This window comes from Leptidea sinapis, chromosome 41 (genome assembly GCF_905404315.1).
Source record: "Leptidea sinapis chromosome 41, ilLepSina1.1, whole genome shotgun sequence".
In the NCBI taxonomy this organism is placed as follows: Eukaryota; Metazoa; Arthropoda; class Insecta; order Lepidoptera; family Pieridae; genus Leptidea; species Leptidea sinapis.
The window spans coordinates 2,568,155-2,584,370 of NC_066305.1; the positions used below are offsets into that span (position 1 = coordinate 2,568,155).

The following is a 16,216-nucleotide window of genomic DNA, read 5'->3' on the forward strand; positions in this document are numbered from 1 at the left end:
TTTAATCGTTTTTCTTTATTTTAACGTTTTTTCGGTTTGTAGATTGCAAAATGAGCTAGTTTTTTGTATTTTACATCAGAAAAATATACCCTTTTTTTAAAAGTATATTTCAACTTGTTAACCATAACCCAAAAGTCCCATTCTCCTTTAAGTCCACGCTGACGAAGTAACTGGCAGCTAGTCCTAAATAAGAATCCGTTCCGAAAATTGTAATAGGAATTGTTAAAAATATACCTAAGAGTAGCTACTGCTTGTCTTAGAACTAAAATATTACTTAAATTGTTCGCTTGAGACATTCTTATATTATGTGTGATGACGCGCTATGGCAAAGGAGCACAATTCAGTAATAGAACAGTACTTTATCTTCATCTTCATCATCGCACACACAACATACACGCGTTTTCCGCGGCCGCTAAGGCTTAGCAATGTGGGAAAGACAAAACTTTTGAGTGCCACGCTATACGCCTCCTAGACTGTTCGCTATCCGAGTTAAATTAGCTCCGTGGCGCCGTCAATCTTTTTGTATGTACTAACCCCAGCGCTTCGCCCAGATGTAGGTATAAATTCAAATTTTATTTGTGTATTAATCCTAGAAGTGAGGGTTAGCACTTTAAAAACAACAAATTGTTTAGATTTACAAGAGCGACATATCAAGTCAATATCCTAATATGCAAATATTGGGGTTGAGCAGGTTATCAAGTGTAAAGTAGATCCTGTAGATGATGCCACAACCTGAGAGTTGAACAAAGCATACAAGATTTTATGACGATACGTCACTCGAACGGTTACCTCAGTTGGTTAGAGCACTGGCACGGAACGCCAGAGCGTCGTGGGTTCGAGTACCGCATCGTTCATAAAATTTTGTTTTTCAAATTTTATTTGTGTAGGTATAAATTTCAAAGAGGCCGCTGAGTTACGCTACTGTGCTATAACTTGTAATGTGACAGGAGCGCCCACCGCCACTGCCCCCGTCGCGCGCTTACATCGTGTCCAACGGCGTGAAGCTGGGCTACCCACAGCTGCGCTCCGTGGCTGCCGACTGGGACGAGGCGGGCGTGCGCCTGCGAGCCGGAGACTCTGTGCTGGCACTCGGCGCCGCGCCCGACGGACACGTCACGGTGCAGGTATGCGTTCTATCTGGGAGTATAGCACCACAGAGTCCAGACAGTTCAAATGTTAACCCTCAACTGCGCATGCTTGCAGCCGTCATTACCTACAAATATTTTATACCCTTCCGTGCATGCCTTTTAAATGGAAGACAGTATACATTTCTGGGTTATACATTTCAATACAGGAACTTCAACTTCTTCGCGAATCTTTCTGTTGAATGTAAATACATACTGAGTTATTCTTCACTAACAATTTAAAAAAAACCGTTATATTGTGTAATTGGGTTTTTCATTTTCTTCATGATTTTTAACTTTAGCTTTAGCACTTTAACAATAAATTTGTAATATTTTAAACATTTCATTACATTTATTAGTAATTTAATTATAATCTGTAAGAATGTTGAATAAGCAAGTTTCCGGTAAGGGTATTCTAGTACGAGTAATACCTTAGAGTCAAATTACTGAAACAACAATTATTATTATCACAATTAATCATCGACAGAACTCTCCCCATTACATATGGCAGACGTCAACCTGTTCTGTGGCAGACGTCAACCTGTTCTGTGGCAGACGTCGATGTTGCAGCGCACCTGGTCTTCTGGCAATATACATACAATTAGATATTATTATTCAAATATAAGTATATTCTATACGGAAGCGATTTAACCGAATAAGGCACGGAGAGTTCATAAGCCTAACCAAATACAGCACTGATATTGTGAGCTCTTTCTGCCATTTGTTCCTTACCGGAATTCGTATTCGAAAATTACTTAAGTTTTCATTTACAATTACTTTTAAAGCTGATAAAAAAGAAATTGAAAGTAAAACAGTCCCATGTTGTACATTTTTGAAATCTAGAATGCTCTACCTGTCATGTGAAAAAACTCTCAGCAAAAAGGTTTATACGCTAAAACAGCACTTTGATAGGTACATACTTCTATTATTAATCATTAGTTACTTATGAATATATTAACTATATGAATTTAACCAAAATGGTCAACTTTTAATGCAAGTAGAGGTATTTAATGAGCATTTTATAATACATATTGTAAAGATACACATTCTATCTTATTTCGTTGAGTTCTTGTGGCATGCTTGATCATGATTCCTTGTCATTGTTTGTGGCAGTGTTTTGGGGCGGGTCGTTCACTTCTCTTTATGGTCGAGGGACGCGTTGGGTCGTCCACGCGTCATGCTCATGAATGACGCTAATTGTGGTGGCTGGATGATTCTGTTATTGAGAACTCTTCTTCATTTCGATAAATTTAATGTAATCTGATGTATTTATTACAGTGTTGACACGACTGAAAGTCAATATTATGGACTGTCGGTCGCACTGCCTTTGCCTGCGATACAAATAACGTCCGATTTGGGCCGCTTTAGTTTTAGTGGCCAGATCATGAGCAGGATCGTGTTTACACGATTGGTCTCCTCATTGCCGTGGCAATTAAAAGGCATTTATTTTCTCAAAATTGATTCCTTTAGAATTCTTTTTCATGTCATTTCTAATATACTAGATACTACTACCGCTTCGGAAACAAATGGCACTCTGAGAGAGAAGAACTCAGAAGAAACTCTCCCAGCATTCTTTTTTTTGCGCTCTTTTCAATAAAAATATACAATATTGTACAGTCATTTCTATCGCTATAAAACAATCATAATCTAGTCCCAGGCTGTCCGATCACTTAGATATTGTGTGAAGTAATAGGATTTACGACAGAGCCATTTTTTAATAAAACATTTAAATTTATTTATAGATAATAGCCGAACAGTGGCTGGGACTTTATTATAAAAGTGTATACATTTTGACTCAGTGTCAACGAATACCAATGACGTGACGACCCCTATAGCCCAGTGGTTATTGACCCTTCCTACTGAGCTAGAGGTCCCGGGTTCGAATCCCGGTAGGTGCAAACATTTATATGATGAATATGAATGTTTGTTTCTGAGTCATGGATGTTTATAAGTATTTAAGTATATTGTATTAAATATGTCGTTGTCTTGTACCCATAGTACAGGCTATGCCTAGTTTGGGGCAAGATAATTTGTGTAAAAGTGTGTCAATATTTTTAAATTTATTCATATTAAACGCCTGACTCCGTGTCCCCGTGTCCACAGCTCTGCGGCCGCACCGTGGCCGTGCCGCACGGCGTGTTGGCGCCGCCTCGTGCCCTGCGGCCTGCTCCTCCACCACCTCCCCCCGCACCTGCCCCGCCGCCCATCTAGAGCAGTCACTCTATAATAGCGGGTTGCTGTTCTCAGTCAACATCGGAAATTATTGCCACTGTTATATGATTTCCAAGAAAATTGGAGGCCAACACAAAGCGGCCGTAATATGGCGTACTAAAACGATGTCTAGGTATAACGCGGTTTCCTACAGACAATATACTTGAAACGTCAAATAGTGGTGCGGCAATCTACATGATGAGTTTAAGAAGGTAACTTCTTCTCGAATTTCCAATAGCAGTGACAATATTAACGTAAAAACTATCCTAAATAAAGTAGATAATACATTTTAAACTAATGTAAGGACTTTTTCTTCACACGAACATTTGCTATGTTAAAACACGGCACCGATAATAATTGAAGGAACCCAAACAGAAGAAAGAATGTACCTATGGGACTTATAATAAGAGTAGTAGAAACCGGAGGCTGGTTCTAGAGGCCTAGGAGACTTCATGGTGCCTTATGTATATAATGTATTAGATTAAATTATTTATGTGAAGTTCGAGCGAGCGCGCTGTGCGGTGCGATACTAGCGCCTCTACCTGTGGCCTGATTGCACTAACATTGTAAGCAATTTAGCAAGTAGTTACTCTGTAATTCGTGTGCGCTTACCTATACAAGTAGCACGGAATAAAGGAGTATATTTATATGAAACTTGAAAATGAATTATTATTTATAACGGCATGTAAGCGTATGAACGTAAATTATCTAAGTATTATAGAACTATTTGGCATTGTAAACTGTTTCAGCAGTGTCGAAAGATGACCGATTCTTCTGCATCTGTTACCATATTTTAATTGATCCCAGTAAGTAGGTACGTATGGAAAGGAAGGGGCATGATTGAACAGTTAAAACGAAAATAACTTGATAATGTGAAATATTGTCTCCTACTCTTATTTATTTATGACAATAAATATGTTGTTTATCTAACTACATCTGGCATAGTATTTTCCTTCTCATAAACTTTATCACATTTTGTTACATAAAGGAAAGAGAGAAAAAATCTTGTCCCTGAAAATTTTGATACTATTCTATTAATGTTCTTCTGAGTAATAATTATAAGAAGGACGAGTTCAACTATTTTTCCGTTGGCAAACAAACAACAATGTCCTTACCATAGATGTATTAAACTGAAGTAAGAGCTTGGCAATGCGAAAGAGACAGCATATAGCATAAGATTGTGTTAGAGCGAGATAGACAGACGAGACCGTTTCCGTACACGCTATCACGCCTGATGTTTGTCGTTAGCGAAACAAATCTCGCATTTGTGAAAAGACTCCGTAGATTAAGAACTGGTCTGAAAATTTTACGTGTACTGTACCTGGATATAACTCATCCAAGAAGAAGCCTTTAGTTTCTATTGATGATTTGCATTGCCAATTTACTAATGTCAGTACGATAATTTATCTATGGTCTGATCCGCTGATCGAGTGAGTCTTATTGCTTTCTATAAAAATGCGAATACGCATATGTTTATCAGTCAAAGTCAGATAAACTTTATTCAAATATTCTGTACATATTGTTAAGCGGTTTTGAATTTCTCAATATCTTACGTTACCCCATCATGCCCCCTTCCCCTTGGCTTGTATCGAGTTGCAATGAATATGTTCAATATCCTTGGACGAATTAACTAGTGGATTAACGAGAGCCGTCACGATAGCTCTTTAGCCACATACTGAGACTGATAGCCTCTGTAAGCAATATGGCGTCGTTAGTATGACGCGAGATCTAGAAGTGAAACACTATCTTTATTAGTTTGTTATTTATAAATAATAGCGGAAAATTAAAAAATGTTTCTTTTCATATCTGAGTATACTTTCAAGCTATATAAAATACCTAATAAAGGTACTTATTTTTTTGTAAATGATTAAAATTTGGTATGTAAAAAAAGTAATACGTTATATTAATATACCTATGTAATTTGGTTAGATTATTCATTCACTAATCATTTTGTTATTTCACATAGAGCTTGAAGTGCTCATTTCCACTATACCTATATTCTTCTTGGGTTTCTTGTCCAGTGGTTAATATGTCCAAGCCACATGTTGTATATTATAACACTAGGTCTATTTGAGTTATTTTTTTACTTATATGTATGTACTGTGATTTACTTTGTTTTCTAGTATTGTAAAATATATCTAGAGTAGTCTGACGTCTCTGTGTCCGTTCGCACAGACCGGCTCTTTTCACACAGACCGGCGCGAGTTATACGCTTGTAACTGGACCATGCCGTTTCACATAGACCGGCTGGAAGAGCATGGATGTGCTCGGAGCATGCAAACAGAGCCCTTCGGCTACGTGAGCGCGGAAGATTACGTCATCTACAAGACACTTACAGCCGTTCCCAACATTGTCCATCTCCGGTTGTCGCCTACTTGAGATAAAAATCGTAACTATCGTTGACTTTTCTGTCCCAATAAACTTATCGACGGTAACTCACCTTATCCCTACACGCTGTCTGTCAATGGGAGAGAAATTGCAATTCACGGGTCCCAATATAAGGCGATAAGAATGACTTATCGGGTATATTGGGACAGCTTGCTTCAAATTATTGACTTACAGTAGAAGAATAGAATTTACTGACAGTAGAAGGTAGTAATTTATCTCTATTTGTAGATAGTATATTGGGAACGGCCGTAAGCGCGTAGGTTTGCTAACAAGCATTGTCAATAACAGAAGAAGTGAAATTCAAAAAATAAACCTTATTATTATGATGATGATTAAAAACTTTTTTTAATGTGATGAAAATCTCCTCTCTCCGAGCTGGTATGTGTGAACGGACACTTTGGGCGGACCGAGAGCGCATGCCGAGCGGCGAGTGGCGCGTGCGTCCCACGAGCTGGCTCCCGCCCCTTGCCAATATGAGTCTGAAAACGTTAACGTGAATGTATCGACTGCGTATTTACGGGATATATTGCTTTTAGATGTAAGGAAATTAAATAAATGAAACATTGTCAAATCACTTTTATTGGTACTCATACGATTGAATGTGGCCGACTCCGACTTGCAACCTGCGACGGTCCTAGTTCGTTGTAAAACGTTCGTGGTTCCTTCCAATTCTTCCTCGATACTCTACGGAACACAGAGCCGGCCACACTTACCTACAATAATACATTCGACTACAGTAAACTGAAGCATTAACAACCATTGATCAAAGTCTTAATTAACAATGACTTCAATATTACAAAATGGTACCAAATATATTTATATTGAGATAAAAATAGTAACATTTATAATTGAGATAGATTGTATCACTGCAGAGCTGTCGCTTATACATAATATTACATTAACACGATTATTTTATAATTACCGAAATTAAGTTACAAAAAAAAAATCACAAATATATCCGACTAAAATAGCAATTCATTGACCAAAGACTTATTGTATAATAACAATTATTGAATTTGTCAATCGGTAGGCTAGCTTACCTTGCGCCCACCTCCCGCCCTCCATTCTGTCCCCGCTTCCTGCAGTTTTCTTAAGCTATAAACACATGATCGGATTTGGTACGACCGAACCATCAGACACGGTCCGGTAGTGGATCATATTCAATGGTATGTACATTGTCGCTCGCACAAAATTATTATTACTAAGTACTAGATTTTGTCCGATGGACAGATAGTGTCGGTCCAAATCCGACTATTTGCTTAGCCTATTACATTGATACACATTCATTAATAAAACAACACGTACTTTATTCAATATAGTTTCATAGTAAATGTTGTTCGTGAGTATTATGAATACATAATTATTATCAAAAATTTAAATTTTGTAATAAATTTGTAATTTTTCCAGTACAATAATCTTTGTATGTAGACAGCCTGTTTTTGGGGTAGGTAATTAAAAACTAGTGATGTATTTCATGGCATGACATTTCAATGACAGGAGAGACGTATCGTTTCGGAGGTCGGCCGCTGCTAACATTTGGCAAATACTTATACGACTAATTTATTTAAAAGACAATAGTAAAGCTCTTCCAACATACAAAACAGCTAAGTGTAACCACTCCTAAAATATAAATATAAAACGGGCTAAATTTAACAATTCTTGATTAATAAAATATGTGCAACGAGTACAAATAAAATATAACCGCAGTTGCGAGCTACAAACTGGCTGTATCACAAGCTCACAGTAACGTAGATACTTAGATCATTATGCGTCTAGCTAGACTATGACAGATGTGAAAACGTCTAAATAAATTGAGTTTTTCTAAACTCAATTTATAATAAACCTCTATTTTGAGCAATGCACGCACACTAACACAGTGTCATAACTCATACAAATCTCGAGTGTAAGACGTAGCTTGTCACGCACACTTTACTATTAATCCTGGGCAGTTTTTATCAGTTATCGAACAGCAAGAGAATCTAGACGAATAAATCACCTAAGCATGCCTACGGCCATGAATCACAACAACTCATATAAGAATTTGACTGTGATGTGGTAACAATAGATATACATAGTGTCTGGGATTACCTACTATATATCAAGATTCACACTCCCTTATTTTATATACATATTAACAAGCGTATAGTAATCAATTGCATATCCACACGTAACCTAGAAGAACACAGAGTAAGTATAACACAGAGCAGAGTCCAGCCGCGGCAGTACTACGAGCTGGAGGCTACGGCCGCGTCTTTGAGCAGAGGTAGAGCGGACACACGCAACTAGCTATTTATACAACGTGGCGCTACAATATTGCAAATATTTGGGTGTCAATGGCATCATCCTGTACTGCACTAGACATTAGTAATACAAAACGAACTTCGACGAGGCGGACGGCGCGACGCAGTTAATTTAACTCGGATAGCGACCAGTCTCAGCGGCGTACGGCGTGGCCAAAGAGTATAATAATATATAGGGAAAAGAGAGCTCTCTCTACGCATTTTAAGCTGTCTATTTGAAAACTAGCGCCATCTGGAGATTGGCCCCGAAAATAACTATATATATGCTCGAAATTATAAAATTCATTTTGTGACGCAAACTCTACTTTTTAATGTAGGTATTGCAATTTTTTTATCATGATGAAATTGCGCGTAGAGTTAGTTATTTAATTTTGTCACAACATAGAACATAAAGGATAGATTTAGTAGTGTAAATATGCAAAATGGAACATGAGAGCTACATACATGCGCAAACGCTAGAAGTAGCCGCCATTTTATGGCAGTGACACAAACAAAGAAAAGTTGAAAGGTTTCAAAGCGAGTGACAGCTGACAAAGCTTTCATTTTCGGGCCAACTAACAGATGGCACTACAGTCTTCTGAAAACTTCACTTTAAGGCGTCTGTCCCAACCCTGGGCGTGGCACTCAAGTTTTGTCTCTCCGAAATTGCTTAGCGGCCGTGCAAATCGTGTTTATGTGTGCGTACCATGATTCGATCGCCCTAGAATGACGTTAAATGACTTCTATTACAGTATTGTGACATTAGACTACGCATTTAGACTAAGAAGATTATGATCCGGGTGTCGATCAGCGCCCGTGTCGGCATTGCTAATAGCGGCATGAACCGTGATCCCAACAGCCGCAATGAATTCTACGCTGCAGATGTTAACTAACAGGATTTTCCGAAATTATATTTTAGTAAATAAATTTCCTTATATGAATTATGTACTTTAGTTAATGGATTTGTTTATGATTACGGCTTAGTAACCGCCACATTGGCTATTATAACGCCACGCTATATAGTTTATGTACAACGTTCGTTAAATAATGAACGACCCATTTCATCATATTATTATGCGTGTTGTTAATATAACATTCATTTGTAAATATATATCAAAATTCGACACAACATAACATAATACTTGTTATTTTTAAATGATTCTGGGATTAAATATACAAATTAAAACTTGTACCAAAATTTATGGGTTTGTCATAACAAACTGTTTAGATTTGAAAGAGCGACATCTCAAGTCAATTTCTTAATATACAACTATTGGGTTTGAGCAGCTCATCAACTGTAAAGTAGATCCTGTAGATGGAGCCACAACCTGAGAGTTGAACAAGACATACAAAGATTTTTGATCGATGCGTCACTCGGACGGTTGGCTAAGTTGGCAACAGAGCTCGGACGGCATCCGAGAGGTGCGGTTTCGAGTCCCGCATAATCTATAAATATTGGTACAAATTAAATTTGTATAGCAATGCTTCTCATGCGACACAAACTATCCGAACATCATCCATAAAGATATCCTAGCTGTACTATAGAGTATATATATATTTATATGTACGAATCACCAAAGAGCACACCACACACTCGGAATATAGATAAATGCAAAGTAGTGTGTGGTATACGATCAGTCGGTTAACACTTCGCGCCCGTTTTCTTACTAAATATTAAAAACGAAACTCGCACAAACATCTAAAGATCTAGAAGAATATAACACAGAATATAATTTCTCAATGAGAAGAGCACGACATTCTGAATAAACATCGAATATTATTATAAAAGAGTAAGGCAGCCAGAGATTAACTAATATAGTATAACAAGATGTTTCATATGATGTTATTGCGCGCCACTCGATAAAAATTGGCAGCGCATACATAACACGGGCATAGTCAGCAAGGTCGCGGCACAGCTTCAGAGGCACGCTATCCACTGTTTTAGGGCAGTATTAATCCAAACACACTAATCCTAACAGCGATGTGGGTCGGGTAGTGTAAGGCGGCGCGGCGGGCGACAACACAGCGCCATCAATAACGAGCGCTAGTCCAACGGCTTGGGCGTGCTGCAAGGGTGATTGAGAGCGCACTGCGACAACGGCGACCCGGGCGTAACATCCGCGCCGCCCTGACTGTCATCCGCCCCCGTGTCCGTGTCGGCATCCGCATCCGTCCCCTCCCCGCACAGCGACACGAACACGCTGCTGTTGGAAACCTCTCGCACGCAACGCCGCTGCTCCGCTGCAACAACAACGACCAACAAATACTTTTATTTTATTTATTGATTTATTCAGGAACAAAACAACAATCTTTTGAATTTTTTTCTTGTTTTCTTCTTGTCTTTGGTTGGTTTAAAGTTTAAACAAAGGTAAGATTTTATTGAAGTAGGCGTAGCTTTGCGGAAATCCATAATTATCCAAATGTTATTAGTTTTCCTTAGTGTTAATTCCGCCAATATTTGTCTATGACTGACTGGTTTTGAGTCAGTCTCGTGCCAGAGTTTGGCGAATGTTGATTCGCCAAACTCTCCTGAGGATGCCTCGTGTAGAGGCGGAACACGTGTCGAATTGTTTAAAGACAAATATTGGCGGAATTAACACTAAAGAAAACTAAAAACATTTGGATAATGGTAATGTTACAAATATACATAAACTAGAAGACGAAATAGTTCCATAAATTAAATACTAATATTTTTTTAAGTTTCAATGGACAGTAATGAAAAAACAACAAAGATATTTTAAACCAAAAGTGAAAATTACAATAAACTAAACGAAAATTTCAACAGCTACAGGATTATAGTTAAGAACAGGACATAACAACAATGATTTTATTATTATATACTATTTTCTTATATTTTTGTATATTTAATGAAAATATATCAATTTCAGTAAGATATAAATTGTAAAAACTACAAGACCGCCTCATAAATGTATTTTTTGCATAATTGGTTTTGTAAGGTGTTACATAAAAAGTAATCTTATAATGAGAGAAGGTTCGCGGTGCTATAAATTTAATAAGTCTTAACAAGAATGCTGATAGAAGTTTACTGTTCATAATTTTAAATTGAAAAAATTTATCTATATAGTTCATTATCTGTTAATTATTGGCGATATTCTGTGTCTTTGTGACGTAGTGGCATAATCGATAAAAATATGCCCAGTCCGGAATTCCAATGTTTTTAGGTATTTACTTAAGTCTAACTGCTGGTATTGATGAGGACAATACAGTACTTTCTGGTCAAGTCTCCGGTGTGATGACGGTGCACAAACATTCGCTTTGGTCGTTCGACGTTTCAACATTTTGCAAAAGCATCTAGATCATAGTTTTTCAACCTTATTTTGCTCACCGCCCACTTTGAGAATATGTTTTTTTTTCTAGAGTATTTTCGTGATTTTTTTTGCCTTTTTAGACTATATTTTTTAATCTAACCACGCCCCATCTGCGCAATCTCAATGCGCCCTAATTTTCTCTGGGTCTTCCACTGCCCCCCCCGAAAGTCTCAAACGCCCACAAGGGGGCGTTATCGCCCACGTTAAGAACCTATGATCTAGATCCTTGAGTCAAATCGCATCATTTAGGTCAAAGTAAGGACACTTATGAATGTCAAAAAGTATTAAAAAAATATTCAGTACTAATCAAACATTTGCGGCGATTAACTTACATTGTAAATTGTGCGTGCACGCTTGCACCTAAGCAACTGTCGCTTTTATCTTTAACATCTATTCTTCTTCGTTCAGTGAGACGTTCCAAGGGAACAATTATTGTAATTATTATAGTTAGTTATAATTTGAATGTGTATTTAATCTTTTGTTTCTGTTTTTGTCTCCAATAAAGTAAAAAAATAAAAGTAATACATTTTAGCATTTACCACCACTTCAAAAAAGGTTCAGATTTAATGAGAAGAAGTGGCAATAAAACCCATTGTCGCTCTTTTAAATTAACATTTACAGCTTCGTCGTTTTAAAAATTATTGTAATTACAATGTATGTAAAGCGGTTCAACAAAAACACTCAAACATCAAATACTTGAATGACTAGTTGAATTTAGGTGATGAAGATGATATTATTATTGAAGTTCATGGCATGTAATAAGGTGGTGCAATTAGGCGGCAGAAATCAGGTCAAACAGTCGGAATAATCCGCGTGATAAATTCGTTAGAAGAAGAAGACACAACGAATCTCGTTTTTGCTCGCAACATTAGTGCTTCTTCATACGGATCCTCTACAATACTCCACACTTTTCATGTTAATCGGGTGAACCAAATAATTTCTTGACTCCCTTTTCCGGCGATAGTATCTTCGGTACAAAATCCACATGGGAATTAATTGATCACGTTCCATTTTTAGAGAAGATTGAAACTTAAATTATGAATGCGTAGTCAGTACGCCACTGTAGTAGCGTCGAAGGTAAGAACGTCACTGGATACAAAATCGGGTCGTGTGAAAGCTGAAAGTGTTACCGGACAGTCGGCGCCGGTTACCCGGCAACTGGAACTTAGTACTCACCGATGAGGTTTTGCAGGTTGTCGATGACGACTTCGGAGTTGTTGGTGGCGTCCACCGCACGCTGCACAAATGCCGTCCATGCGCTCAACTCACGCTCCTGCAACCGAACACACCATTTTACTGACGAGCATCGCAACAATCGAATGATATTCATTCAAATTCATGTTTTTATTAGAACATGATTTGAAATCACTTATAAAGTTTATCCACACTATGCATTTTTATCTTCCTCTTCATCTTTCTATATTACTTTCGTGTGGCGCTTTCAATAATTGAATGCTATATATAGTTAGCACAACGGCGCCTATTTCTGCCGTAAAGCAGTAATGTGTAAACATTACTGTGTTTCGGTCTGAAGGGCGCCGTAGTGACGAGCCCAATTCTCGTGCCGCTCAGAATTTTTGGGTTTATCAAGAATCCTCAGCGGCATAATATAATGTGCAGGGCCTATCAATTACCAATTTCTGTCAGCTTTAGAAAACATGTGCTACGAGAACATTTACTAGCCAGAACTTGCCAATCATCGTTCCTCTATACCTTATTTATGTAAAAAAAATATTATTTGGATATCAAAGGTGGAAATCTTCTGTAATCTTCAATAAACAGCAGTATTGTATCTTTTTGTTCTTTCGCTATCTTGTTGTTGAACGCTTTATGGCACAGAAGTTTACCCGACGTGGGAAAAACTTGAATAAGAGAGCTCGCTTCGCTTTTACTGCCATCGAGCATGCATTACGTGTGCTATTGAACAAAGAAAAAGGCAGAGTGTGGACATAGCTATTGCACATCATTATTTGATAATGTATGCCTCAGCTCTGAGAAGAAGCCCTCAGTCATAAGAAACTCAGCGGGTGTTTTTTGATCAAAATTACCTTCTCAAGTCATTTAATAAAATGAATTAAAAACTCGGGAAGTTTAAGCTGGTGCTTGGGACAGAGATGATGGAGGGACGTCGGTCTTATTAATAAATAGGAATATTAACCGATCATTAATGGAAATAACTGCAAGTAGAAGCCTAGAATTCCTCCAGGGATTTATGAAGTATTCAAAGCTCAAAAGAAATGTGTCAGATCTGCTCACTAAAAGCAACCGAATCATGTAAGCCTCACTTTATTAAATTAAATATTCTTAGCATGCCATCAATATTTATTTATGAAGTAGCAGTTATGGTAAAGAATAGTATCAATAAATATGAAACCCTAATATCGAAACCAAACGACAACAAATTACGACCTTTGAAGTCCAGAACAAAGTTGTATCGAAACAGCATCTTTTGCATGGGACCAACAATGTACAATAAGTTACCGGACAATATTAAGCGCGAAAATCTATTCTACTTTAAAAAGTCACTCAAATCTTAAAAAAAAAAAGCATACTACTCATTAAAAGATTCTCTTGACGATAAAATAGTAAATAATAAAAATTAACTTCGACTGAACTCAATATCATTTTGTGTAGCTAATGACATTGTATTATAAATTAAAATGAATAAGCCTATGAAATAATAACTATTGTATGATTGATGTTAATTTAAGTTTGCTTGGGATGTATATCTTTTTAAGTATAGTACAGTATATTATAATTGTTACATAAATTAAAACGTGAACTGACTATGTATTCCACCATAAGTTTGCATGCCTTATGGGTTTGGAGAAGAGCACCTGTTAATTATAAGCCAACAACATCTTATTATCACCTTATCTTGCAAATAAAGATGATTAGATACCTACCTACCCCGGAGACTTGACCAGAATGTACTGTAATGTCCTCATCAATTACCATTAGTTATTGACTTAAGTAGAAGTTGACGGAAAATACATAAAGGAATCGCAAACTTGTGCAAAAAATAGTCACAGGAAACAGGTGAATTTGTCACCAGCCACAGTTCCGAGGGCGATGGCTTGCCGAGAGTCGGGGTCGCGTCTCCGGCGACCATTGTCCGCAGCATGCGAGCCGTGACGAGGACACTGGCCCGGGGACCTCGAATCTCACCACGGTCCTAACCACGGACCACCCCTAGTCCCTAACATCGCGGATTATAGGACTCAAAAATGAATGTAGGAGATATATATATAATACCCCCTTATTCATAATAGTCCGCTAACTTAAAGCATTGCTAATTCTCACTCTGTCTTCTTCTATTGACCTAAGTCAGAATGAGAAAAAACACTCCTTAGCGGCTGTTTTAAGTTAGCGGACCATTATGAATAAGGGGGATAATAGTATCTATACAAATTGAATGTACTTTTTTACATTATTTACCTCATATTTCCGCCGTAAATGATTTTTTATGTTTTCAGCGTTTTTTATGGAAGTAACAGTAAAGTTTGACGGTAACTCGGATTAAACAATTTGTTATAATTAAAGTGATGTCTCTCACTTCTGCGATTAATTATACAAATTAAATTTATACCCGCAACCGCTCGGGTTCCGACCGAGCGCTCTTACCAACTGAGTTCGAAGTTCAGCTGATGATAATTGATACGCCCTGCCCATTACAATGCAGTGCCGCTCAAGATTATTGTAAAAACCAAAAATTCTGAGCGGCACTACAACTGCGCTCGTCACCTTGAGACGTAAGATGTTAAGTCTCATTTGCCCAGTAATTTCACTAGCTACGGCGCCCTTCAGTCCGAAACACATTAATGCATACACATTACTGCTTCACGTCAGAAATAGTTGTGGCTACATCTACAGGATCTACTTTAGTTGATAGCCTGCTCAAGCCCAATAATTGCTCTTTCAAATCTAAAAAAAAGTTTTTAAAGTGGTAACGTAGTTAGGAGTCGCTGCATGGAAACACTTCCTCAAGTGCTGACCGCGGATAGGAAACGCCAAGTGGGCGCGCTCGCTCGATAGCGATCGCGAACATAAATAGCGTGGCGGTCAAGGACGTGCCCGTGGCCCGCGGGAGAGACGAGGTGTCCGGCGCCCGCGCATGTTACACCACGCTTCATAATTTGTGGTGACGTGATACACTAATAATAGTGGTGATACATCGGCCACTATGGCTCATGGCTCCGTCCGACAGCCGGGCCAGGTTAAGAGAGCGTAGACCTGGGTGATTACATTACTCCTGGTACGTCATCAGACGCTCTCGATGGAGTGCTTCTGGTTCACCACCTTCATACGGTAGCATCGCCCGAGAAATGGGCCTCGTAATCTTGCTTACAGTATTACGTATACCAGCAATCTATTATATATGCCTATAAAAGTAGAAACCGCTGGGTCTAGAACCACAAAATTTTACACAAAAATTATCCCACACTGTATGTGCACTAAGAAAGAATTTCCAAAATTTAACCCCAAGGGAGTGAAATAGGGGATAAAATTTGTATGAAACTATTTATTCCTTGGACATATTAGCATGAAATTTCGTATGAATTAACTACCTATAACAAAAATAATGAGTTATGTGTTTCTAAGTTTCGTCAATTCAACCCCAATGGGGGGGGGGGATAAAATCCCCTATTTTACCCCTAAGGGGGTGAAAGTTTTAAAAAAAGGCACAGGCCAAACCCTCAGGTCTAGAAACTTAAAATTGCAACAATAGTCGAATTTGCAAAGTAAGTGTGTATGTGCATTTGGCGAAACTTCTCCAGTGAAAATTGCGTACAGTGAAGCTAAATACGTAAGCAATTTGGACAATGGGTTCATTTTCTGACGATGGTACGCAGATTCAGCACATGAATATCATGTCCATCGACAA

The 16,216-nt window shown here is 38.0% G+C and overlaps 1 protein-coding gene across 1 annotated transcript in view; it reads right to left on the minus strand.

The window, feature by feature from the left end:
* Nucleotides 1–6,284: 6,284 nt before the first annotated feature.
* Nucleotides 6,285–16,216, minus strand: part of LOC126976540 (uncharacterized) — a 30,260-nt gene continuing 20,328 nt past the window's right edge. The window contains exons 3-4 of the mRNA XM_050824932.1: nucleotides 12,508–12,604; nucleotides 6,285–10,243 (exon numbers count right to left, since the gene is read on the minus strand). Of these exons, the coding sequence (XP_050680889.1) occupies nucleotides 10,047–10,243; nucleotides 12,508–12,604 (294 nt within the window). The 3' untranslated portion in view covers nucleotides 6,285–10,046. The remainder of the gene's footprint in view (nucleotides 10,244–12,507; nucleotides 12,605–16,216) is intronic.